The sequence below is a fragment of the Musa acuminata genome, chromosome BXJ1-4 (genome assembly GCF_036884655.1).
Source record: "Musa acuminata AAA Group cultivar baxijiao chromosome BXJ1-4, Cavendish_Baxijiao_AAA, whole genome shotgun sequence".
NCBI classification, from domain to species: Eukaryota; Viridiplantae; Streptophyta; class Magnoliopsida; order Zingiberales; family Musaceae; genus Musa; species Musa acuminata.
In genome coordinates, this window is record NC_088330.1 from 27,433,752 (window position 1) to 27,460,519 (window position 26,768).

A 26,768-nucleotide genomic window follows, 5' to 3' on the forward strand; every position below is an offset into this window, starting at 1 on the left:
CTTGAATAGTATAACCAAAGGCAGTATACAGTCATGGACTAGAAATAAATCAGATGTCTTCTACCCTATAAGCACCATCTTAAAGCTCTATGTTCTTGGATTTAATCCAGTACATAAAAGCTCTCTCATGCAGGATTTTAAATTTAATGACCAAGGTGCATACCAATGATTGTTAATATGCTTTGGCCAAATGGTATACTTTAACATGGCATCCGTAATGGCTAGAATAGGTTCTTCCCGAGACAACAAAATTTTGTCTCATGCTTATGGCATGAATTACTATGCTTACACAATCCCAATATCATACACCTTTAGCAAGGACTGAAACTGAAGCCCATGCTTTCATGATTACTTGCTTTCTTTCCACAAGGAAATAAGAAGCACGCCAGAGTGTGAAGCTATATGAAAGCAAACAATGAGAAAGTCTCTCTTGTTTACAGGAATAAGATAGATCCAACCTTTGTCATTAAGTTAATCATGGTCCTATAAAAGTCTGCTGCCACATGAAAAAATCATGACTCATAGACAGTACTAATTGCAAAGAAGATTTAAGTCCTAGATCTAAGGGACTAGTTGTTTAAGTAGAAGATATAAATCCCAAATCTGATCTGATCCTAATCTAAATCTCTTTCATTTAGACCTCATTTAGGGCTTGATTTACAAAGATCAAACCTTGATTCTTGTATATCTAAGCTAGATCCATTTGGACCTAGGCAACAACTTCGTTCAACGAACTGTTCATCGCTTTTGCATGCTTGTACCGAGACATGACAGCATGTTTTGCCTTAGTTTTTGTGTGTTTTGCTTGTAAAAATGTATGTTCGAACAGGTTGCAACGCTGCAATGCGACCGCTAGCTGCGCCGGGCCGAACTACCCAAAACAACTCCGTTTTTGCGTGTCATGGCTTGTTTTCTGCAAGCCGCAGCTCAAGCAAAACGTCAATCATCTCAGGACCTTGGAACCCCCTGAGTGGCACAGGGCTGGATGGGGCTTCGGTATATTGTCAGACGTTGAAAAATCTCCACAAGTTCGCACGTTAACTTGACGAGAACTTGCCTTTGCGCCCGACACCCGGTGAGCAGTTGTTTGTGGACTTGCAACTATTCGTTCTACCTTCTAAAGTCCTTGTTTTCCTCCTTCCTCTCTTGTCTCCTATGCACACAATGTGCTTGTTGAATTGCTTGTAAAGCTTCCCCTTTTGCGAGACGTCGGGACTTGTCCGTCGCTCGTTCTTCGAACTAATCAACTTTCTCTTTTATAGGTCCTTCGGGACCTAAGTGAGGTTACAAATTGGCTGACCCTTTGCAGACGCATATCGCAAGGGTGCGTCACGACTTAGGCAATATCAGCTAAGTCCGAAGAGTTTGCGCAAGGGTGCTTCGCGACTTAGGCAACTCAAGCTAAGTTCGCGTCTTGGCCGCAAGGGTGCCTTACGACTTAGGCAATTCTAGCTAAGTCCGTGGCACTTTGTCATTAAGTTAATCATGGCCCTATAAAAGTCTGCTGCCACATGAAAAAATCATGACTCATAGATAGTACTAACTGTAAAGAAGATTTAAGTCCCAGATCTAAGGGACTAGTTGTTTAAGTAGAAGATATAAATCCCAAATCTGATCTTATCCTAATCTAAATCTCTTTCATTTAGACCTCATTTAGGGCTTGATTTACAAAGATCAAACCTTGATTCTTGTATATCTAAGTTAGATCCATTTGGACCTAGGCGACAACTTCATTCAACGAACCATTCATCGCTTTTGCATGCTTGTACCGAGACATGACAGCATGTTTGGACTTAGTTTTTATGTGTTTTGCTTGTAAAAATGCATGTTTGAACAGGTTGCAGCGCTGTAGTGCATCCGCTCGCCGCGCCGGGCCGAACTACCCAAAACAACTTCGTTTTTGCGTGCCACGACTTGTTTTCTACAAGCCGCAGCTGCAAGCAAAACGTCAGCCATCTCAGCACCCTAGAACCCCCCGAGTGGCACAGGGCTGGATGGGGCTTCGGTATATTGTCGGGCGTTGAAAAATCTCGACAAGTTCGCACGTTAACTTGACGGGAACTTGCCTTTGCACCCGACACCCGGTGAGCAATTGTTTATGGACTTGCAACTGTTCGTTCGACCTTCTAAAGTCTTTGTTTTGCTCCTTCCTCTCTTTTCTCCTGTGCACACAAGGTGCTTGCTGAATTGCTTGTAAAGCTTCCCCTTTTGCGAGACGTCGGGACTTGTCCGTCACTCGTTCTTCGAACTAATCAACTTTCTCTTTTACAAGTCCTTCGGGACCTAAGTGAGGTTACAAATTGGCTGACCCTTTGCAGACGCATATCGCAAGGGTGCGTCACTATTTAGGCAATCACAGCTAAGTCCGAAGAGTTGGCGCAAGGGTGCTTCGCGACTTAGGCAACTCAAGCTAAGTTCGTGTCTTGGCCGCAAGGGTGCCTCACAACTTAGGCAATTCTAGCTAAGTCCGTGACACTTTGTCATTAAGTTAATCATGGTCCTATAAAAGTCTACTGCCACATGAAAAAATCATGACTCATAGATAGTACTAATTGCAAAGAAGATTTAAGTCCCAGATCTAAGGGACTAGTTGTTTAAGTAGAAGATATAAATCCCAAATCTGATCTGATCCTAATCTAAATCTCTTTCATTTAGACCTCATTTAGGGCTTGATTTACAAAGATCAAACCTTCATTCTTGTATATCTAAGCTAGATCCATTTGGACCTAGGCAACCATTGCGATCACATTATTGCATCAGTGTCACACTCTTAACCAATATCAGATGCCACGAGAGTAGTTTTATACATGGGTCCTGTAGGCATTTTTTATCTATCAACAGATACATTATATGGAGGATCCCAATCGACTGTGGATTCACATCAATCATTTTGGTGATAGGAGAAGGTGTATGCGTTAATTTTACATCTAATAATAATAGAACTTCTTTATATGTACATGTATTTTCTTGTGATTATTATCTGAATATATATTTCAATTTGTATTTGTCAAGAAAAATCGAGAAAGAATCCTAGCTTAGAGTTTGTACAGGTCCCGTTTTCGAATTTTAATTTCTTACATAAAAATACCAAACTAGGATTTGAGAACTTTCTGCTCAGTCTTGTCAAGGCATAGAAAGATTGATTTTATTAGAGATTTAACTGCACCTTTATAACATAAACAAGGGACAAGAGAACAGACAACATAACATGGATTAGCTGATACAAGAATTCATGGCAAGAGTCAAACAGTTAAGGAAACATATATCAGTAAATAATATGATAGCAGATTTATATGTGGACAAAGTAATTCCACTAAATCTGTCGGCAGAAAGCAAAGATTAATTACACAAGTATATGGGAATTCCCATATCATTCAAAAGAAAGCAAGCTTTTGCACAATAAAATGATCAAAGCATATACCACATTCCAAATGAAGTTAGAACTATGAGAAGTATTACCATCAAAATCAATGGGCCATTGTTGAATGCTCTACAAATAACACTAAAATGACCAAGAAATATGGGAAAATATGAGTCATTCATCAGTTGTAGGTTAATGTTTATAAAGAAAAGCTCTTTTATAAATATATGTCATATAAACCAACCATGTTCGTAATGCACAATCAACAATGATTGTATAGCATGGGAAAATAGATGTATTCATCCAGGGAAGGAAAGGAAAATGGAACCAATAGAAGCAAAAAAATAATGCTTATGCCTTGCAGATGTGCATTACATGTGAATAAGAGCTTCATGCACAAGGAAAAATGAGAATCCAAGGAATAATAATTTGATGTGATGACTACAGATAATTAGCAAAACTTAACACTGGCAGAAAGGAATGTGATTTCTTCCAAGACGGTATAATACGGGTGATACGTATCGGTCCATCCAATGATCAATAGAAACTGATCCATTGCACTTATATGGGAGGACACCATATCAGAGGCCATTGCACTTAATAGCAAAAGACAGTAGAGTATTAATAGTATAAAATGCACAAATAAGGAAAAAGGGGATATGACATTCAAGAGAGATAGATGAATGATATAATATGCTAATTGATATACATAGAGAAAGTTAAGAAATCAAAATAATCCCATGCTGATTACCATTATATTAAATAATTAAAATAATCATATGATCGAAGGTTCGTCATACCTTGGCATACTGCCCGGTAATGTTAGTATGTGTCGGTCCGATAGGAGACTGATATAGGCGATGCATATCGATTTGTCAGTACGCCCACCGTACTCATGTGTCAGTATATCGATATGGTTCGGTACGTACTATACCGATGGCCGATTGGTACACTGGTATGGACCAATAAGGCGAACCATAATATGACCTACATATGGGTCTCTTTTTCTTTTTTACATACGATCTCATATTTTAAATATCCAGTAATTCTATTCCTAGCAATGGTAACATATCATGACTCCTTGAAGCTATTAACTAATTATATAAGTAATTTTCAAGTTCCTCATGGGGATATCAAAACTAAGAAGATGAAACAAAAATCAAAAGCACTGAAGAATGGTTAAGAAAAGGGAAAAAGGAAGGGTAGGGGGCCAAAGTTAACAAGGTGGGCCCAAGAATGTCAGTGTGAAAGTAGGGCTCACCATATAACAAACAGCAGATGACAAGATATTACGTCTACAGCTCATCATAGGAACCAGAGGCTTCAAGAAAACACTTTGCAAACAAATATCACAAGAGTGGTGCCCGACTTTGGCAAAATCAACCAAATCTGTGACGACACATTATGCCGAAAGATGCTAGCCCCATATTGATCTGGTCGAGGATCGACTTGGGTCTAGTACCCGAAACATCAAACCATTTTAAACCAACAAAAATGTCCATTCAGCATCACAAACCTTTGATTAAAAGTATTTGACATTCTTTCAGTTCAAACAAGGAATAAAATGTCAGTAATCACAATAAATTTTCAGTTAGAATATAACCTGGATATATATTGTTCCGGAAGTACCTTCCTAGCTCTTCTGCCTGGGAAAAGAAAATAGTAATAATCAGCATGAAAGTGATAACTGTATTAAGCAATAATGAATATCACTGAAATGGAAAGAATGTTTTGTTAGCTTTCAAGTGTTCTTGCAAAGACAATTAAAAGCACTAAGATCGCAGCAACACCACTCATCAACCTTTACGTACTGCAGCCAGTAAGACTGCAGATCATTCATTTGAACAATTCCAAACAGGCTAACTGATGAGGCGACTTAAAAAACAATAGGAAATTTCGGGGAAAAGAATGAGACACAAGTAACCTGCTTTCTTCCAGCATGTGTAAGAACACCACCATACTTGAGAACCATGAGAGCTTCAACAGGATGTTCATCTTCACCAACACCATCAGATTTTGAAAGTTTAACCCATTTTGATGGCTTTAGTTGCACTTTCCGGTAAATACCTGAAAAATGGCCACCCTGACACCATAACAGTAATATCAAAGTATGAAACATATTTTTCAGATGATAGGAAAGAGAAATGAAGCTCATAATTACACTGTCAATAAAAGTGCATCAATCTTTTTTAAATGTAACCAGTAAATATTATCTCATAGGAAAATGATCAAGCACACAAGAGGCAAGCAGCAGCAGCAGAAGCAACAACAACATTAACAACAAAGCTATAAAGTTCCAATTATTTGGGGTTGACTACATGCATCTTTTGTTGCCATTGAGATATGTAAAGAGTCATATCTTTGGTTAAGAGTATTTACGTCTTTATTTATAATTTTTATTAAAGTCTTTTTAGCTCTCCCTCTATCTTTCGCCATGATCTCCAATCAGATGCTGATCAAACCAAACCAAGACAAACCCCAATCTCGAGCTCAAAGACTAGATTCAAGTCAGCTCAATCCTAGTACTAGTAGAACTAGATTCAAGGCAGCCCCTACCCAACTAGGCCAGCCTCCAACAAAAGACTCCTGCGGCTACAAGGAATTGAGGAGAAGTCCTACTCAGTTAAGACTTAAGGTGCCCTCTAATCCTATAAAGCTAAGGGGATGCAACCCCTTCGAAGCATCCCAAGTCGTATCCCCTTTTGAGTGCCCAACCAACCCTAGGCTGTGAAGAGAGGACAAAAGAGAGGGACTTTGCAAGTTCAACAGCTTTTCTTCCTGCTTGCAGCCACCTTACTGCAAAGATCTTTTTCCAACTTGCTACCAAGCTCAATAGCTTCCAAAGAGTCCTTTGGCAGTAGCAAGAAGAAGAACGAAAAAACAACCAAAAAGCCACTCCAGATGGCCCTAGTTCCAGCTTGCATTGAGAGCTAATGGAAGGGGAGTTCAGAAAAGGGATATGCCCTCTAGCTACAACCCCTTCTTTCTCGATTTCCAACAGCCAAAGTCCTTCATCCAAACTTCGTCTAGCTACTATGAGAAGTCTCAAAACCCTACTGCCTATCCAAACCTCAGGAGGAGGTTCTAGTAGCAAGAAAAGGAGACCGAAAATGGCAGTGATCCTTAATATGTCGAGAGCACCCAGGTGTTGTCTAAAGACAACCTGCATTCTTAGGCACCTATCAGTCTCTATTCATGTTTTTGTTGCTTTAGCCTTTGCAATTGGCACATTAACTTGTTTTCTTTTAGTTTTACACTTATTTTCTAATGATATTTCTCTCCTCCATTAGAACTTCCATCCAAGACGTGGTATCGGATCGATGGATCGTCGAACCTGAACCTTATAAAGATCACCTTAGACCCTCATACCACTAATAGTAATTATTTCACATCTTCTAACTACTGCATCTTCTAACCCTATATTCATACCATCTAAAACGATTCTCCCTTAGTTTATCCTCTAATAATGTGATACCTAATTATTCATAAATGAAAACATTTCTTTAGCTATCTCAATAGCTCCACATATGCAACTCAACATTCTCATCTCAACAACACAAACATTTTTTATATATTGTTACCTACTTGCCAAACACTATTAATGCCCCTCGTCATTTTAATTATCCTATTTTTACTTTATAAATAATATTTCCATTAGTCTCTCTATATTGTTGAGTAATTAATCTAAAATACTTAAAACTTTTACTTAAATTACTAAAATTACTTTTACTTAATGAAACTTTTAACCCATCCAACTTTACTATATCAACGTGTTTATTACTCTTATTTCTAAAATTACTATATCAGCATGTTTCTAAAGATTGCCTTACAACTTTAGAATTAATTCCATTTAAACTTTTATCAACTAATACAATACCATCAACAAATACCATACTATCTTGTAAATGACTACTAAGTTTGTCCATTATCAATATGAAATGATAAAGACTTAATGTGGGTGCTTGGTGTAGTCTTATAAATTTATAATAATAAAGAACTCATTAAATAAACTTTCTATATTTCTAACACAAGTGACTACATTATCATACATATTCTTTATAACATCAATATCATAAATCTTTAGGAACTCTCTATCTTGGAACTTCTCTAAATCTGGTTTAATTCAGTGGAATGTTTATTGATGGTCTAATCGAACATTAGGTTTAATTGTATCCAGTTTAATTCTATCAAATGTGCAAGCTTAAGCCATATAACATTGGGTTTAATCCTAGTTCGATTGAAACAAATCAGCTTGAGCCTAATTCCACCTTGCTCACCCCAAGGCCCCGTGCAAGACTTGCTTCTTACCTGGAAAACTAAAACTTAATTTAAATGAACGAGAACATCTTCATGCCTGCTATGCATGGCACAAATGACGATATGGCACATGCAAAGGTGGCCTCCAACAATTGACGAGCAGCTTACGTGCATAAGGCAAACCTCTGGCGATGTCACCTCTTGCCTTCTCCCTGGAAGCTCCTCTCTCCCTTATGCTGCCTTCTCCCTAGGTGCTATCCTTGCCTTGGCCTCCTCTATTACACCCCTCGTTGACTCTACTAACAACCCTCTCTATCCTCCAACTCCTCGAACCCCGATAGCCCCCCTCTCCATCCTCCTCCGTCATTGATAGCCCCCCTCCCCCTCCCTCCTTGATTATTGCCTACTACCTAATCTGTATGGGGTTCAAGTTCAACAATCCATCAATCCAATACCACCTCACAGATGGAAGTTTTAACGGAGGAGAGTGATATCACTAAGGAGCAAACACAAAACCGAAAGAAAATCTCTATTTCTCATAAAATTAAAGTGTTAACTATAAGGCTAAGCAATGGAATAAAGCGTAATAAAAGACTTGAACGAAAGCATTAAAATGGAGGTTGTCTTTGGATAGCACTTGGGTGCTCTTAATAAAAAGGTCTTACTATCAGTTTTGGTCTCTACCTTTCTTGTTGTTGGAACATCCTCCTAAGGTTTAGACAATGAGCAACGGGGCTTCTCATAGCAATTGGAAGAAGCATTGATGAAGGACTTCCAGTGTTGGAACTCAGGAAGTGGTTGAAGATTTAGGCATCACCTTATAGAATTCCTCCTCTCTCTTTGGCTCTCTCATCTCTCTTGGCAAAAGCTGGAAGGCTAGGGTTAATTCTTGGCTACTCTTCAAGGAGCTCTCCTCCTTTTGTAGCTAAGGTAGAGTAGGAGTCCTAATTCTTTTAGAACTTGGAAAGTCATAATACATTTAGGACTTGGAGATTCCTAATGCAATTAGGACTTGGAGCTTGACTTAATCTGGCTGGACCTAACCTCTTTGGATTTGATGGACCTCAAGTTAAGTCCAGCCACATTGGACTTGAATCGAAGTTTGAGTCAAAGTAAGGTAGGGCTAAATTGGACTTCGACCGGAACTCGATTTAAGCCGACTTTGAGTGAGGCTTAAACTGACTTAAATATGATCTTTAAGCTCAAACTCTAGCTTGATCTTAGTTTAGTTTCATCAGGATCAAATTGAAGTCCAATTGGAACTCTAGTTGGGCCGAATTGGAGTTTAACTATAACTCTTCTAGATCGTCCTTGATCATGACTTCCCCTAATTAGATGATTCAACTACCGATGAATCTTTCTTGGAGGCTTCCTCTTTCTCCATTTTAGGTTGGAGGTTTTGCTTTGGTCTGTCGATGTCGTTGGCGTCATCATACCCGACTGTATCGACTACATGCGTCGTTTTGATGGGGTTCTCCTTGTTGTTGATCGCCGTCAACTCGAGGGCTTTCTTTCTCTTCTCAGGGCTTCAAGGTTGCTAATGCCCCTTTTGATTTCTCCTCCTCTTTTCTCATGTTAAAGATAGACCCTGTTCTTTGCATGCCGAATTTATAGCCACAAGCTTCCGATAAGCACTCACTATCCTTTTTTCTTGGTTGATGGAAGTCAAGTCTTTTGTCAAACCAATCGATTCTTGAGTGATGAGGAACTTTCTTTCATCCTTTAGAGTTGAGACTTTTGGACTCAACAAACGTACATGACATCTCGATCCCATAAGTAGGGGCTCCCTAGGATGACTTGGCATATGTCAAGCGGAACCACCTCATACGTCACCTCGTCGATGAATTCCGTTGTGATGACAAGGTGTATCTTGCATTGTTATCGATCATCATCTCCACATCATCATGAAACTATCCAAGAGGATATGAGAATGGATGTAGCATCATCACTAGGCCAAGCTTTTTGACCAAGCTGACAGAGATGAGGTTCTCTTAGCACTCGATGTCAAAAATCACTCCGACTTCTTGCTTCACTTAAATCTTTATGGTGAAGAGCTTTTCTTGAACCTTTAAACCGAGGGTCGGACTCGAGTCTATAACCTTTGATGTAGCCATCAACGATAAACATGTATCTGAGTGTGAGACCGATGAAAGTTCAATGGAGTAGTCACTCGTGGTCATGGCTATGATTTGCCAATATTAATTATTCTTCGACCACTTCTTTGAGAAGAGTTTTGGGTGAATCTTGCAACACTTTTCGTTTGAGTGACCTATAATTTTACAATGTTCACAAAAATGATCCCTTTGTTACAAGGAAGAAGTTTTACCATCCTCAAAATTCTCTTAAATCTTCAGGTTGCTCCCTTTAACCTTTCTACTAGTTTCTCATTGTGGGTGCGATTCTCTCTCGATTGTCATCACCATGTTGCTCACGATCGAAATATCATTATCGTCAAGTAATCATCGAGAGAGATTATGAGTGCCATCACTTGTCACTGGAACACAGTGTACTCTTACACAGTTTGGTTCCTTGCCATAAATAGTACAATTTTCTCTTTCTTCAAGATACCCCATAAGTCGTTCTTGGTGCAGGGGTGCAAGTGAGGGTCGCTCACCTCCTAGGGAGGGGGTTGCTATGATAAAGAAGGGAGAAGGGCCAAAAAAAAGAAAATGATCGAGTAGCGGTGGGAGAGGGCAATAAGAGCGAGAAGGGGGAGAAATTACACCATTGAAGAGAGGGAAAGAGAGAGAGAGAGAGTGGGGTGAGCGGAAGATAAAGTATTGAAGTCACCAAGCGCTCGCCTAGGCGAGGCAAGGCTTGAGCGTTAGGTAATTGGCCTAGGCAAGTGCCTTTAACCGAGCACAACCTAGGTGCTCAACAGACAAGGCACATACCTGACACAAATAAGGTTGGATCAAACTTGGGTCAAGTTCAATATTTGATTCTAGTTTGATTAAACCAGATGAAATAAATAAGGGGCGTGCTTTAAGCATATGATTGAAGCAATCAGTAAATATGGTCCTAAATTGAAGCCTCTAAGTCACCATGAGTTAAGAGTTCTAAATTTGAGAAATGAGTTTGATTACACAAACAAATTAATGAAGGGCCATAAGGATGCACGAGCAAAATATGATTTGTTCCATTATGTTTGATGCATGGACCGATAGAAGACAAATAAGTATAATTAATTTTTTGATCAATTATTCATTAGAAACTATGTTTGTCAAGTCAATTGATAAATCTCCTATATAAAATATGGAGAAAAAAATATTTAAATTACCTGACATGTTTATTGGCGAACTTCGAGAGCAAAATGTGATTCAAGTGATAACAGACAATGGAAGAAACTAATGATTTTTCCTTTGAATGTTTTAATTATGTTAATTTTATAATTTCAAACAATTATCAATTTTATTTTTCTCTTTTTTAGGTAAATTACTGTAAGCAAAAAGACTATACTTGTATTCGACTCGATATACACATTGTATTGATATAATATTAAAGGATATTGGAAAGATTATAGACATGAAGATCTTAGAAAAGACGATCTTTAATATTGGATTTATATATAATCATATTGGGGCTTTGAGCATAATGAGAGAATTTACAAGCAACACGGATTTGGTGAGATACAATACCATTGATTTGCTACTCATTCCTATCATTGCAAAAGAGCTCACATGCAAAAACACAACCATAGAAATATGTTTACCATATATAAATAAGTGACATGTAAATGAGCAAAAAAGGTAAAAGGCAAGAGGGCAAGTGATATTATCCCGATGCTATAATTTTGGAAACATATAATCTACGCATTAAAAGTAAAAGGCTCTGTTGTTCGAGTTCTTTAGTTCATAGATACCGAGAAAAAACCAACAATGAAATATATTTATAAGACTATTGATAGAGCCAAAAAAATAATTCAAAAATCTTTTGATGGAAATAAAAAAAGTATCAACATATTTTTGCAATCATCGATAAAAGATGAGAATACCAACTTCACCATCCACTATATGCAGCAGAACATTATTAGCAACAAGGTCTGCAATTTCGTACCGTACCGAAGTTTCGACGTTCGCTTGGTACGATACGAAACTATATATATATATATATATATATATATATAATTTTATTTTATTATTATTTTTTGTTCCGCCCAGTAGCGGGCAATCCGCGTACCGATATGCCGTCGGAACAGTATGTATCGTCCGTACCGAGCGATATCATTCGATATTGCCTACCTTGATTAGCAGCACTATTTATAACGGGACACTATTTAAATCCATAATTCTTTTATAAGAACTCTTCCATTAAGTTTGATACAGAGTTTGCTTCCAAGCATTGAAGTTCAAAACAAGATCACAAATGAATTATCTTTATATCAGAATATTGATGATCTTTTTGAAATACCTATAGCAATTCGATCGAGAACTAAGTCTCAGGTATATGAACTTCATACAATTCATATCAAGTAAAATTTTAAAATATATTAGTTAATGGGGCTTATTTGGAAATTCTTCACTGAACTTACAATAATTAAATATAAAAATTTTGAGTTTGACTTTAGTGTCACAGGTTCTAAGCAAAATTAGAGTGACCTCAAGAATGTAAGTATATAAGAATATTTTAGTTTCAACTAATTTTATTTTTTTTAAATATTGATACAACTAAATTGATCTTTAATTTATATGTCATGACAGATTAATAAAATTTGGAAATGCAATTTGGTCTTAAAGGATCTACGAGTTTTGGTGTTACCAAAATGATTGCTATATTTCTCTATATTTTAGGAAATGTAATAAGTAATAGGTTAGCACAAGAGCAATTTCAATATTCTGGGGAGACCATAAGCAGGTACTTTGGAATGATTCTACAAATAGTGTGTGACATGTGAAAGAATTTGATCCAACCATCCGATCAACAATTTAAAGTAGTTCCACAAAAGATAAAGAATGATCGAAGATATTATCCATACTTCAAGGTAATATATGATTGCATTATATAAATAAAAATACCAAAAATAAAGTCCTTAATAAATGCTTCTTTTTGTTTTTTGATTACATTGGTGCAATAGACGGTACTCACATTCTTGCTACAGTTCCTGTGCATGATCAAATTTGGGTTAGTTTGGAGGGCACTGCTCATGATACTCACATTGTATATGAAGCTTTTGGAAGACATGATTTGTGTTTTCCTCATCCTCCTCCAGGTTTGTTACTAATAGTTTGGCACAATAATGTTAAATGTATTTTATACATTGATTAAATTTATATTATTCTTGTAGGTAAATATTATTTGCTAGATGCTGGATATCCTAATCCAACAGGTTATCTGGGCCTTAGACCTACAAGTTATAAAGAAGTGTTCAATCATGCTCATTCCTCACTATGTTCAGAAATTGAGTAAGCATTCAGTGTACTGAAAAGGAAATGAAAAATATTGAAGAATATGTCAAGCTATCTATAAGACAAGGAAGTGCAAATTGTGGTTCGAACTTGCGACGATGACTTTACACATCTACAGAAGATGATGCCATTAATCATAGTTCACCTTACCAATCCCGTATCGGTGTACTGATTAGTTGTCGGTATATTTCATACCAAGTCATACAGAGCGTACCGACACATGATACATGGAGACATGCTGATGTACTACCCACACTAGTCCCCTATCAGACCGGCCCATACTGCCCACACCGAGCAGTACTCCATGGCATGACAAACCTTGCCATTAATAATACTCATTTTGCTAAAGCAAATTTAGAACCTAATTATGGTATTGTAAATTGATGATTGTAATGACATAAATGAGGGTGGTACGAACTCTAATAGCAATGTATCTTATGACATAGCTAATTTTCATGATCAAATAGCCGCCAGCTTAACAAGCAATTTCTCTTAATGTAGCGACATGATTTAATGAGAAACCAATATGATTTGACTATTATATAATGAAATTTTATTTCTTTATTTCCAAATATTATTTTAATTCATTTATTAAGAATTAAATTATTTATTTATTATATATCTGGACCATATAAATTTTTTTATAAGATTTTATTTTAATGCACATTTAAATGCTATTTTCATCATTTGTTTACCAAATACTCAAAACATTCTACAACTGCACATCCACTCAAATCTCTTTCACCAAATGCATATTTGAGATGCAAACGTACTCCCAAATGCAGCCAAAAAGATTCTTAAGTAAGACTTTATGACTTGTTTTAATAAAACAGAGTTGCCCACTTGAAAATTAACCCAGAAGAGTTCTTTTACTCTGGGCTGAAAAATCTTGTGGTCATTTAAGCCATTTGCAACTGAAAAATAAATGTCAAACATTGTTTGTCTTACAATAACCTCCCACAAAGAAATTTTGCTACCACAAGAATCAAGATTGATATACATCATATCAAGTAAAGCAGATATTGTTCACGTTTAATATGAATATCCTTAAGACAATGTTCCACCTATATACTACATTAGAAGGGGATACACTTTAGTTAATTCAATGCAAGTCAACTGGCATATACCTTTAACCAAATGAGATAATTTTCACTTTCATGGTAGGCAGAATAGTCTAAATTTCATTACATATTGGCATATTGCATATAAAACACTGATGATTTTCTACATTAGCAAGGACATGATGCAAAGCAATATATGCTACAACAAATAAGAATAATACCTCCTCAAGTACTGCTTTCACTTGACGAAGTTTTTCAGAATGTTCAGTGTCTTCAGTTTCACTATCACTTTCACGGCCAGACCTAGTGCATAAAGAACTTATTATTTACATATAAACCATAACAAAGAGATCACTGACTCCAAAAGCTTTTGAGAAGCAACAAAGATACTTAGCACATTGAAAATTTGTAACAACTTTTAACTTTAATTGACTTCTAGTAAGATAGAAAGTCTTACTTAACTAGATAATTCAAGATATATTCCAACTAATTAGTGGAAGCACATGGCGAATCAGTATGTATGACAATACTGATTAAATAAACAAGTTTAATGTAAGACCATCACAGTTGACCAGAATGCATCTCAATCTTAAGCCCAAAGACTAAAAGCAAATTTCCAATCATGACTGGTGATGAAGCAAATTTCCAAAATTTGGTTAAGTATCCAAAGCTCATCAGCCTTCTCTGAGTTTGCCCTATCACTAGTGAACCTTGTACATGTACAGTAGGCATCCAAGAAATGCATCGAGGTACCCTTCCTCTTGCAGTATATGTGGATCTTAATGATACTCATATTGATTTGTCATGTCTATGTAAGAAATATCAGACCGAGCTGTCACGGACAAACTTTGAAACAGGGTGTTTGATGTAATGCTTATATATGTCCGTGTCTTTTGGCATGTTCATGCCTTGTACAGAATGTAGAGGGGCAGCCGAAGGCTTATAAGTCCCATTTTAGTTGGGTTGGTGGCCTCTTTAGGCTTGTAAATAAAGGTTGTGTCATGTAGACACGTGCGAGAGCTTGTCGGTCTGTAATGGACCATTTTACCCTTTGTTGTGCCACTGTTCAGAGCTTGTAAAGTCTGTTTGTAATTTGCATTGTCTATGAAGTGTTTTTCGGACATGTTTGCTTGTGGATCCCGTTTGAGGCGTTTTCTCTAACCCGTTCTCTCTCTTGGTGGTCCTAAGGGACAATGGGAGGCTTCGGGGAGGCTGACCTTTGCGGACGGACACGCAAGGGTGCCGCACGCCTTAGGCAATTCCAGCTAAGGTCGTGACATTTGGTATCAGAGCGGGACAAGCACTCATAGAAACACTTGACATGCAAACGTGGGGGACCAAGCGGGGCTGCGTTGAGGGCAGTCAACACACGCGCGACCGTTTGAGGGAAAACGGGCATGGAGATGTAGGGAAAGGAGTCGCTCAGAGGAGCGGGCATCTGAGATTGGCATTCACAGGAATGGCCAACCCTTCGCGCAAGAGGCACCACGAGAACAGGCAAGCTTGGAAGAATTTGGAGCGCACAAAGGTTGGGATGGCTGAGTTTGAGCTACGGCTCAACGTTGACAACTATACTTGATGGTGCTCTAGGCAAGCGAGGCGCTTGGCAAGAATGAGACCATCCAAGGTGGAATGAGTTGCTCAACGACCAAAAGAGTTATGCAAAGCTCACAGAGGTGAGGGGAATTGCTAACTCGAAGAATTTGGTACTCATGCATGGGCTTGTATGTGGACGACGGAATGTTCGTGGCCATCCCAAGGCGGCCGAGACTCGGTACCATGGAGCATTGAAACTTTCTCTTCGGCTTGTGAAGGATACGTCCGTAGGAGGCTGAATTGTGCAACGAGTTCAGCATGTTGCTAGGCCTTGAGGGGTGCAGTGGGGGCTGTATTGACGGGGAGTCGCAATCTAGCAAGTGCATTTGCAGGAGGCAGAACAATGCACAGTTTGTTCAGCAGATCGGAGTAGTCCAAGGGGATGGTGGTCTCCGAAATGAAGAGAGATGTTGCTCCAATGGGACAGTTATCCAGGAGGGATAAGTCCCGGCTCTCCAGAGGGAGAATCATGTGAGACGGACTTCACATGTTGAGGAGGAGTACCTCAATAAACAACAACTCCACGAAGCTCGATGGACTGAGCAAGCGGCGAGGAGTCGTCGCATGATCTCGCTTGAGAGAATGCATTGGTGGATGCATTGCGAGATCAAGTGGGGGAGCAACACAAATGAAGGCACACTTGGAGTCGATATGAAATCGGACTCAAGGGAGGGCTGACCCGTGGAATGGTGGGCACGAGGGCCACCATCGACTCAATGTAGAAGCGAGGAGCGGGGCAACTTGGGTGTAACTTGGCGAAGTACCCAAGCCGCATGAAGGGAGCCAGCATAGAAGGTGGAACATGGAGCAGAGGCACAGTGCTTTCCTTAGACAGAGGTCAAGGACATGGACTCTTGCAGAGGCAAGAGTAGGATCATGTTGTTCCATGGGCCATTCATTCTGTTGGAGCGGACTCATCTTGCATGGTGCCAAAGACGAAGGGGGCTTCGGGGCACATGCACCTTATCTCGGAGAAGCATTTGAGGGAGGAACTAAGGCGACTCAATTTGCGGAGGCGAAGTTGGGTTCAGAAGGCCTTAGCACGGGGCAAGAGGACGCAGAGGCGGGTACTCTTGAAGAATATGCCACAGTGTTGCCATTCGAGTTGCTATGAAGGAAGCGGTGCGCAGCGGAGTTTGTGCTGGTAGGGGCAGAGGCCCAGGATCCAGGCAATGGTGCACCAATTGCAGTGAAGTCGGGGGACTTCGGGAGCTACTAGGCGACGGACTGTCCTAGAGCGGTGCTTCATCTAGGTGTGACCCAGGAGTGGGTGGATGAAGGTCGATTGCCAAAGGAGCGAACAAACTCGAAGGTGGAAGAGACCTGGCGATGTATTGGCAGAGGCCACACATGGAGGGTTCACAATTCGAGTTTATTCCACAAGGATCAGAATGCAATGGAGATGTCACCAGGAGGCGACATGGTGCAGCGGATCGTGGTGGAACAGTTCGTGGCAATGCGATACACACGACAGTGTGTCCCGTGAGGGATGTGATCATATGGAGGTATGATCGGGAGCTACTGGGAGCTCCGCTTTGGTGAACAACACGACGGCAAGAAGGGCTATGGATTCAAGGAGTGAAGGCCATGGTACCGCAGAGGCGGGTCTTCCGGGCGTGCACCGAATTTTGCATCGGATGAAAACCTTGGTCATCAGCATATGGGGGCTGGGTTCCACCAAGGGAAAAGTTTGAATGCAAGTACCAGTGAGTTCCATGGGAGGGACTTGATCATGCAGAGGTATGATCGAAGCAGCTGGAGAGTTGGACTGCTCCAGAGCTCATATTCGCTTAAGGGAGCCCGGCAAGTCAGAGGACAAGGCCGAGTAAGCGAACGTTGCTACCAAGGAAGCTATGGAAAACAGAATCGGTGCAAACCCTACAATGCGATGGCAGAGGCCATGCATGGGAGTGCAGTCTGTCTTTCCATCGACCAGAAGGAGCTGCTTGGAGAACACAGAGGTGTTGAAGCAGGGGGTCGAAAGGGGCGAGGAAGCGACGACGAGTCCAGAGGGACTTAGCTACCCAAAATCAAGCATCAGTTAGAATGGAGGTGGACTCAGAGGAGTGCCACGGAGACATGTCTACTGATCGTGAAGAAAAGGGATGCAGATGCGAGGCGACGGATAGTAGGGCCATGGGCTTTGCAGCGCCATGGTACCGCAGAGGCGGGACTTCCGTGCAAGTCATTGATCCCTTGCTCTCATGGAGGGAGAGCGCTTGGTCGTGAAAGGGGCCGAGGAGGTGGAGCATGCAGAGGCAATCTCCAAGTACCGAGACAAGGCTGAAGGGCAGAGGCCGAGGAACTTCGTAAGACCGATGTCAGTGTGCTTCTCATCAAGACAGCCGTAAGTGAAGGACTTCGGGTCATGCAAGAGTGCACGACCAAGGAACGAAGCAGGCAGTACGCGGTGCTGTACCTTTGCTACTCAGTGGAGTAGGCGGCAGGGTTGATGGAGAAGACGGTACAATCCCAGAGGCGACCTCATCTATCAGAGAATTACTCCAAGTTGGGGTGAAAACTTCCCGCATTCCAGAAGTTCGATGGCATTGAGAAGGTGAATCACAGTAGCTAACTCAATGCAAGGAGTGCAAACACTTCAAGTGCTTCAATAGTGTGAGCAAAGAGCAGGCGAAGAACAGTAACCAGCTCGATGCATGAAGTACAACCTCGAGGAGGCGGGCGAAGTCAAGTAACCTTTGCCTTCTCAACTCTTAAGAGAATGGGCGAAACCGAGTACCCCAATTCTCTTATCTATCCAGCAGAGGAGCTCTGCACAAGTTCAAAGACCCTTCGAAGATAATGGAAGACAATAGTTGTCAAATCCTCACCAACGGTGATCAGTGCTACTGAGAGTAGATTGTCCGCTTCATTTCCCAACGAAATGCCAATCGAAAGCGGAAGTGATGCGAACCTACTTGGATGTGACAACTAACTGAAAGAAGAGTCAATGAGCAGATTTTGTGGAGGAAGGACCCAAAACTTCAGAAGTTTGCGAGACGATGCTCGTTAAAGCTCCAACAAGCATCCACCCAGTTCAAGCAGCATGTGGAATTTCTGAGAGACTGGCGCAGTAAGGATGGTCTTTTCCTTCATCTGGGAGATCCGCAGGAATCAACAAGGATCAACACAACTCAGCCAACCCCACACTAGAGTCAGAGTCATTGGCGAGTTGAAGCAGCATGGCGGATCAAAGGTTCGACTACTCAAAAACAGCAGCGGAGAGCAGCTGGGAGCCAGGAGGCGCATTGCAGCTGGAGCAGAAGATTGAAGACTCAGCAAAGGCGAAGAGTTGCAGTGTTCACAAAGGCTTCGACGAGGACGTCGGAAGGATAAGTGGGGGAGAATGTCACGGACAAACTTTGAAACAGGGTGTTTGATGTAATGCTTATATATGTCCGTGTCTTTTGGCATGTTCATGCCTTGTACAGAATGTAGAGGGGCAGCCGAAGGCTTATAAGTCCCATTTTAGTTGGGTTGGTGGCCTCTTTAGGCTTGTAAATAAAGGTTGTGTCATGTAGACACGTGCGAGAGCTTGTCGGTCTGTAATGGACCATTTTACCCTTTGTTGTGCCACTGTTCAGAGCTTGTAAAGTCTGTTTGTAATTTGCATTGTCTATGAAGTGTTTTTCGGACATGTTTGCTTGTGGATCCCGTTTGAGGCGTTCTCTCTAACCCGTTCTCTCTCTTGGTGGTCCTAAGGGACAATGGGAGGCTTCGGGGAGGCTGACCTTTGCGGACGGACACGCAAGGGTGCCGCACGCCTTAGGCAATTCCAGCTAAGGTCGTGACAGAGCGGTACACCCTGGTGTACCGAACAATTTTATACTTTTTCATACTGTAGCAGTGATACAGTATAACTATAGCACTGTAGTAGTGCTACAGTATAATACTATAGCACTGTAGCGGTACCGGACGATCCACGTACCGGTAATCTGGCGGATCGGTACGTATCGCCCGGTACGGGCGGTACGCTTCGGTATGGCAGACCTTGGGTAGAATGACATACCTGAATCTGAACTCTTATTTGGGTGTTTCTCCATGTTGCTTCAAAAGAAATTGATGAAAGTATCTCCACAAGAGATAATGATCAACAGAAGCCAAGCAAACCCTTAAAATATTAAAAAAATGAGCCAATGGGTTCCTTCGATGGAATGAACCATTTTCTTTTAGCCAACTTCATCCAAGCCGAATCAAATGAAAGATTTAAGACAAAGTATCCAATGGACCCAGACTTTTTAAATCACCATCCACACCCATATCCCTACTGTGGGCATCACTAGCTAGCCAATCAATTCAAGATGCAGGCAAAAGATGTCAGGTGTACATAAACTACTTCACCTCTACCTAGGATTGACAACTAACAATATAAAAAAGTTTGTTGTCTCGCACCAACCATGCACATCGGTCACAAAGATACATAACCATCAATATCAGTGTACCAACACACATTACATTGGTACATCTCAAAGACTCAAAGTGGAAGGAACAATTGTCGGTGGAGGAAGAGGAGAAGGAAGAAGGAAGACTAAGAAGTGGAGTTGATGGAGAAAGAGGAGGAACAAGGAAGAAGAGGAGTTGGTAGAGAAAGAGGAAGGAAGAAAGGAGGTGGTGGAGGAAGGGAAGGGAAGGGAAGAGGAAACGGTGGAGGAAGAGGAGTAATAGGAGGAGGCCTATCCAAAATCAAGGATGCGCAACGAGCGCCAGATGTGCACCGACATTAGCAAACGAAGCTCGTGGGATGTGCAACAAAGAGGGTTTACATTTCGTGAAATAGTTTTTTTTTCCTTTTTTAACGGGTCAGATCAGATAACCAGAAATGAGGGTGGTCCATGTACCACTTCATGCTCGAACCGGTACATACCGTCCATTTTGTATCAGTCTAGGCGAAACAACAATCTATGATGAATGATTAGTTAAGGGAGAGCAAAAGAGTTATGATCCTTACCATCAATTAAAATCATAGTCCAATACCGATATCGATCCTTAAATGGATAATGTGGTACCAATACGCACTCATAGTATTAGGCGGTACAGATGGGACCAATCTATAACTGTCACTGATGGGACCAATCTTCATTGGTTAGTCCCATTCAAAAATTAATAAAAAACCCTAAAATTTAACTAAATACCTAAAAAAACCTAAATTTTGGCTAAGGATAGACAATAATTAATTGAAACATGTTTTTTCATGTACTACAAAGCAAGGTATGCAATACCGTACCGTATCGGTATTTCGAGGTTGGCTCGGTACGGTACGGTACCAACGTACCGAGCGGTACACTAGGGTTTACCGAGTGATTTTAAATATTTCTTTCCTTTACTATAGCATTGTAGCACTGCTACAATGTATACTATAGCACGGTCCGTCCGGTAGCGGGCGATCCGCGTACCGGTATACCATTGGACCGGTACGTACCGCCCGTATCGGGCGGTACCATTCAAAATTGTATACCATGCTACAAAGTACACACCTTAATGAATTGTGTCCTAAGCATACCACGCTAGGTATATATTAGAAACACATGACCAAAATAATTGTAAATGAATACATACACAAGGCATGCATTATGTAATTCCATACCGTATAATTGGCCTACTACCACCAAAATGATTGTCATGTCCCAATAAGACGAGAAGTTATGTCCTTAATGTGATTGAGATACAGATCAAGCTTAAATTTAAAATAGCCTGAAAATGATCTCATGAAATCTGATACCAATATATACTGCAGAACGAATGAAATAACGTAGTAACAGTTGTGCTCTCATCATCATTAATCACTTATGTGATAGTAGGATGCTAGAGCAAGTATGATTGTACAAGTATGGCTGCTCAGACTGTGGTGCAGTAGCACTACAATTGCTATCACTATACTAATGTCGTGAGCGATATGAATATAAGAATTTGAGAAAACCTATCATCATGATAATACTACAGTATTACCCATGAGATCAGTGCTAGTCGAAAGGTTATGACCACAAGGAACTCTCGTCTGACTCAAATATTCTGTAGGAGCTCTTTCAACTCCCCATCCCTTTGTGCTTGTCTTTCTGGTCCTAAACCAATTGGGTGGATCTGTTCCTAGTTTTGTGCTTTACTTTTTCAAGTCTGCAAAGTGGGACATTAAGACCCTAGTGCCTAACCACCATCATCAGTAGACAAACTACAATCCACCTCACTGTCATCTCTGCAGACTTGACAAAGTGCAAGATTTGATGAAGATATCTCATTGTCTTAACTCTTAACCAACTTGTTGCACATCAATGGCATTCAATGGTTTGTTGACTAAAATGAGTGACCTTTCCTCTTACCTTGGTAATCAGGCAACTAAACTGATGAGTTATGCCACGGCCTATGGATGCAACATGACGGCCCCGACTTGTCCTAGCATCAAGTGATGATAAAATCCCAAAAAAACAATCACTTCAGATTGTACATATGATTTGGGTGATAAAACAATACACTGTATTTGTGAATTATGCTCAGGATCCATGTCATCAACACAAAACGATAGTTTTCTTGTTTAATGTGTCATAAGTCTCTTGAAATAAATTTTCCTAAACTAACAACCCTCAATGAATAACTCTGCATATCTTATTAAGAATAATAACATAATCAATTCATAACTTACCTCATCGGTTGAGTTTGAGGCATTTGGTGCCAAATCTTATAATGATATTATGAAGAACCAGTAAGAGGTCATGATCAGTGGCAAGGATGTGCCACAGCTAGTACATGAGATTTCAATAGTAAATCTAATTCAGTGTAATCCAACTGTAGAAAGTTTATAAACAATAACTTTAAAGTATATTCTTGCTTGTCATAAAAATATGTTTGGAGATTTGAGTATCCCACCACCAAGAAATGCTACAAAGTAGGGCCCAAATCTCTCGACATCAGGGAGTGCCTTCCTATTCCCCTACCTAAAGTCTTTTCTACCAAGGTTCATCGTACCATGATGTACCGCTCGATACGAGCAATACATACCAATCCGACAAGGGACCAGTATGGGCAATACATCGATACACCCCCATGTACCATGTGTCAGTATGCTCGGTACAGCTTGGTACACACCATACCATACCAACAGCTTGTCATGAAGGGTCATCGCGCACCCGCAACAACTTCGTTCAACGAACTGTTCGTCGCTTTTGCATGCTTGTACCAAAACATAGCAGCATGTTTTTTCTTAGTTTTGTGTGTTTTTTCTTGTAAAAATGCATGTTCAAACAGGTTGCAGCGCTGCAGTGCGATTGCTCGTCGTGCCAGGCCGAACTGCCCAAAACAGCTCTGTTTTTATGTGCCACGACTTGTTTTCTGCAAGCCAAAGCTGCTCGTGAAACATCAACCATCTCAGCACCCTGGAACCCCCCGAGTGGCACAGGCTGCATGGGACTTTGGTACATTGCCGGGCGTTGAAAAACTCTTCACAAATTCGCACGTTAACTTGACAGGAACTTGCTTTCGCGCTCGGCACCCGATGAGCAGTTGTTTGTGGACTTACTGTTCGTTCTACCTTCTAAAGTCTTTGTTTTCCTCCTATGCACACAAGGTGCTTGCTGAATTGCTTGTAAAGCTTCCCTCTTTACGAGACGTTGGGACGTGTCTGTCGCCCGTTTTCAATCTAATCAACTTTCTATTTTACAGGTCCTTTGGGACCTATACGAGGTTGCAACTAGGCTGACCCTTTGTGGACGCATATGTCGCAAGGGCGCCTCATGACTTAGACAATCCCAGCTAAGTCCGAGAAGTTGGCGCAAGGGTGCTTCGCGGCTTAGGCAACTCCAGCTAAGTTCGCGTCTTGGCCGTAATGGTGCCTCACGATTTAGGCAAATCCAGCTAAGTCTGTGACATGTTGGTCAATACACCAGTACGGACCGATATAACAAACCATGTTTTCTACAAACCAATCCAATGAAAAACAACGTGCATTCGCTTCACTACAAAAATGATTAAACCATTGCAACAAAAAATCCATATGATAATATGTGTCTCCACAATTTTCTCCTCTAATGAAATAGCATAACATTAATAAATACAAACACCACCTTGAGACCAGTCTTTCTCTAGTTTACCGGAGCAATTTCAAGGATATTAAGTTCATGGCAAATCAAGTGACACCTAGCTAAAGGAGCTCCCCTATGAATCTTTACATCAATGATGATTATAAACGAAATGAATTATACTCTATGCCTTTGCTATAGGCCTCTTCACGAGTGCAATATACCCAATATCTATTAAGCCAATACAATAAGCCAGACATAATGTGCAAAAAAATATCCTTCGCTATTCATTAACTATACACTAGCCCACTTAAAGTTAGCACTACCATCAGTAATTATTTGTACAGTAAACTACTCTCCAGTCTTACATAAATGTACCACACATCATGAATTAGATCTATGCATCAACTTACTAGTGGAAGAATATCCTTTTGCTGCAAAGTACTAGCAAGTTCATGATACTCAACCCAGTAAAATCTAATCAGTTGTTAAACATGAAAGTCGCCTTTCCCAGGGTTAATGGTTTCAGTGACATAATTTGCATTCCAAGAACAATTTTCAGCACAGGATATCTTTTGCACCAGGTGCAGAGATGCTGATTATTAGCATTGAAAATTGTAGAGATCAACATAAGCAATTGATTTTGATTCTATACCTTGTGGGTGGAACAAGGAGTCGTGTAGCATCCAACAGATCTTGCAGTTGTACAGCACTTTTGAGCTTTGTCTGCAATAAGATTATTGACAAATAAGTACTATATAAAGGTAGATGTTCCAATAAATGTGAAAATTGTAACTCAATGTCAAAGAACACCTCAGCTCTTGCCCTTCCACCATTGTACTTCAACATTAAATTTAGTAGCTTCTCTTCTGTCACCTTTAATTTTACCTTCTGCTTTGGAGTCCGATCACCACTAGGATGAAATTGTGATAATAAAATTTAGAAAATGAGGCCATAAAAGAACATACATCCTAAAGCAGTAAAACCTGTCCTTACTGACGGATAACAGCTATAACACAACGAAGCTCCTCTGACTGCCCAAATGTTCCAATAAGTCCACTTCCTTGGTGTGTTAGTCCCTCAGAAGATTGGGTCAATTCGTTAACTTTCCATGGAAGGTTAGGAGGAATTGTAGTTGAAAGATGGGGAGCTTTGGCATCAAGAAACATTTTCCTTAAAACGCATGCAGCATCATCATAATACCTAAACAGTAAAGGTGATTCTTAAAATATACATACTAGATTTGTGAAACTATGAAAAGTATAACCATCCATATTTAAAATTCAACCAACGGAGTATAGACCACAAAGACACAGGATTACTTGTAAGAGTTCTTCACAAAACTCCATCCATTTACATCACATACATAAGACCTTCCTTCGCACCTTAAGAGATCAAAGCCACAAACCTGTCAGAACACCACAGATACAAAAAGTGAGCATGAAGCAAAGAAACCACTTAGTCAGGACTCTATACAAATAAAATGCATGACACCAAAATTATGCAATAAGCTAGGTTCCAATTGTTATTTCTTTTTACTAATCCACATGAAAGGAAAGAAGAGGATTTTTAAGGGAGATGCATGGATCACATGGGCCTATTACTTCTGCATTTAGATAACTCTCTTATAAAGGATTCTTATCCCAAAAAGAGTTGCCACACCAAGATGGCTGCGCAAACTTTTCTTCTCTTATTGTAGTAGAGAGCATGAATTTCTTTATTTTTTTTGTTCTCTCCTCTTCTCTTATTGGTAGCTCTGGACTACTGCTGCTGGGGTTTGTGGATGGTCGACAATAGCCATGGGATGATGGTGGAATGGAAAAGGAAAATATTTTGGTAGAACTTTTCCAGTTTCTTTAGCCATATCAATAGCACTAATGCTAAAATATTGTAAATCTCATGCAACTGCACCTTCAGTTCTGAACTTCCAATTGCAATGTTTGTGGGTACAATGTTAGAGAGGATCTCAACCTCGTTTCTGTTAGAAAAAGGAGTAGGATTGTTAACACTCTCCAGTTAAAGTTGCAACTTTCAATACAAACAATTGAATTCACATTGAAATACGATCTCTGTGATAGACTCCTCTTGTAGAAACTAGTGACCATCTTAGAAATCACACCTAGATTTACAAAATTGAAAAGGAACAAAAGAGTAACTGAGAGAGGTATTAAAAGAAGCAATTAAATATTGAAAATATACATGATTAAAAGAAATCAATCTCACTCTTACAATCTCATTAAACATATTTAATCTCCTTAATTGACGATTAGTGGAGGTTGATTTGGATAAAGTGGGATTCAAACTCGAAATCCATTGGAATTTGCCTTCAATTGAAGGTATTTAACTTCTCTATATGTTTTTTATCAGTTCATTCAATTAGTGTAAAGAATATTGGTACCTCATGATTTTAGGGACTAATGATTAATAAAGACTTAATTAGAGGTATTTAAGAAAGATTAGCATAGATCAATCATGCATTCACTTCCTGCATGATTTACAAGCTTATCCTCCCATGTTTAATGGGCAATTAGAGGCTCATTAATATGTAGATCAAGCATGATTAAGACCTAATGAGTGATAATTAAGGAATTTAAGCACATTACACCATGTTTCTTATTTAAATTTAATTAATTAAGGAATATATAGCCTAGAATTTATATCCACTTTATGGCTTAGATATATTTTATTCTTTTTTAAATTTAATTGATATACCAAGAAATTAGGAAAAAATCCTGAAATAGGATTTTAATTTTAGCAGATTTCTCATCCGAATTTTTTATTTACCACAAGTTTCGATGTACCAATACACGATATTGACTAGTACGTACCGATTCGGCCAAGGACCGATATGACTACATGATAAGAGATGACAAACATTGAGAATTACACAGTTGGCTAAAAGTTACAATGGGAACATAAAGTTCAATGTTTAGGTAGAAATAGACAATAAAGGAAGTTGCTGTGTATATTCAAAAAATAGAAAAATTAATCATACCTAGTTCATGAAAATGGTGAAATTTAATTCTTTAGGTTCTATAATTAAAAGAAGTCCCAAAATTTATTAAAAACAAATTTCATGTTT

At 39.8% G+C, this 26,768-nt stretch overlaps 1 protein-coding gene across 5 annotated transcripts in view; it reads right to left on the minus strand.

Moving 5' to 3' along the window:
• Positions 1-26,768, minus strand: part of LOC135584213 (inositol hexakisphosphate and diphosphoinositol-pentakisphosphate kinase VIP2-like) — a 94,753-nt gene that overhangs the window by 23,206 nt on the left and 44,779 nt on the right. For all 5 annotated transcript variants that reach the window (XM_065171481.1, XM_065171487.1, XM_065171494.1 and 2 more), the window contains 7 exons: positions 25,009-25,094; positions 24,683-24,889; positions 24,500-24,599; positions 24,342-24,412; positions 14,306-14,387; positions 5,286-5,444; positions 4,965-5,007 (listed from right to left, as the gene is read on the minus strand). In XM_065171481.1, the coding sequence (XP_065027553.1) occupies positions 4,965-5,007; positions 5,286-5,444; positions 14,306-14,387; positions 24,342-24,412; positions 24,500-24,599; positions 24,683-24,889; positions 25,009-25,094 (748 nt within the window). The remainder of the gene's footprint in view (positions 1-4,964; positions 5,008-5,285; positions 5,445-14,305; positions 14,388-24,341; positions 24,413-24,499; positions 24,600-24,682; positions 24,890-25,008; positions 25,095-26,768) is intronic.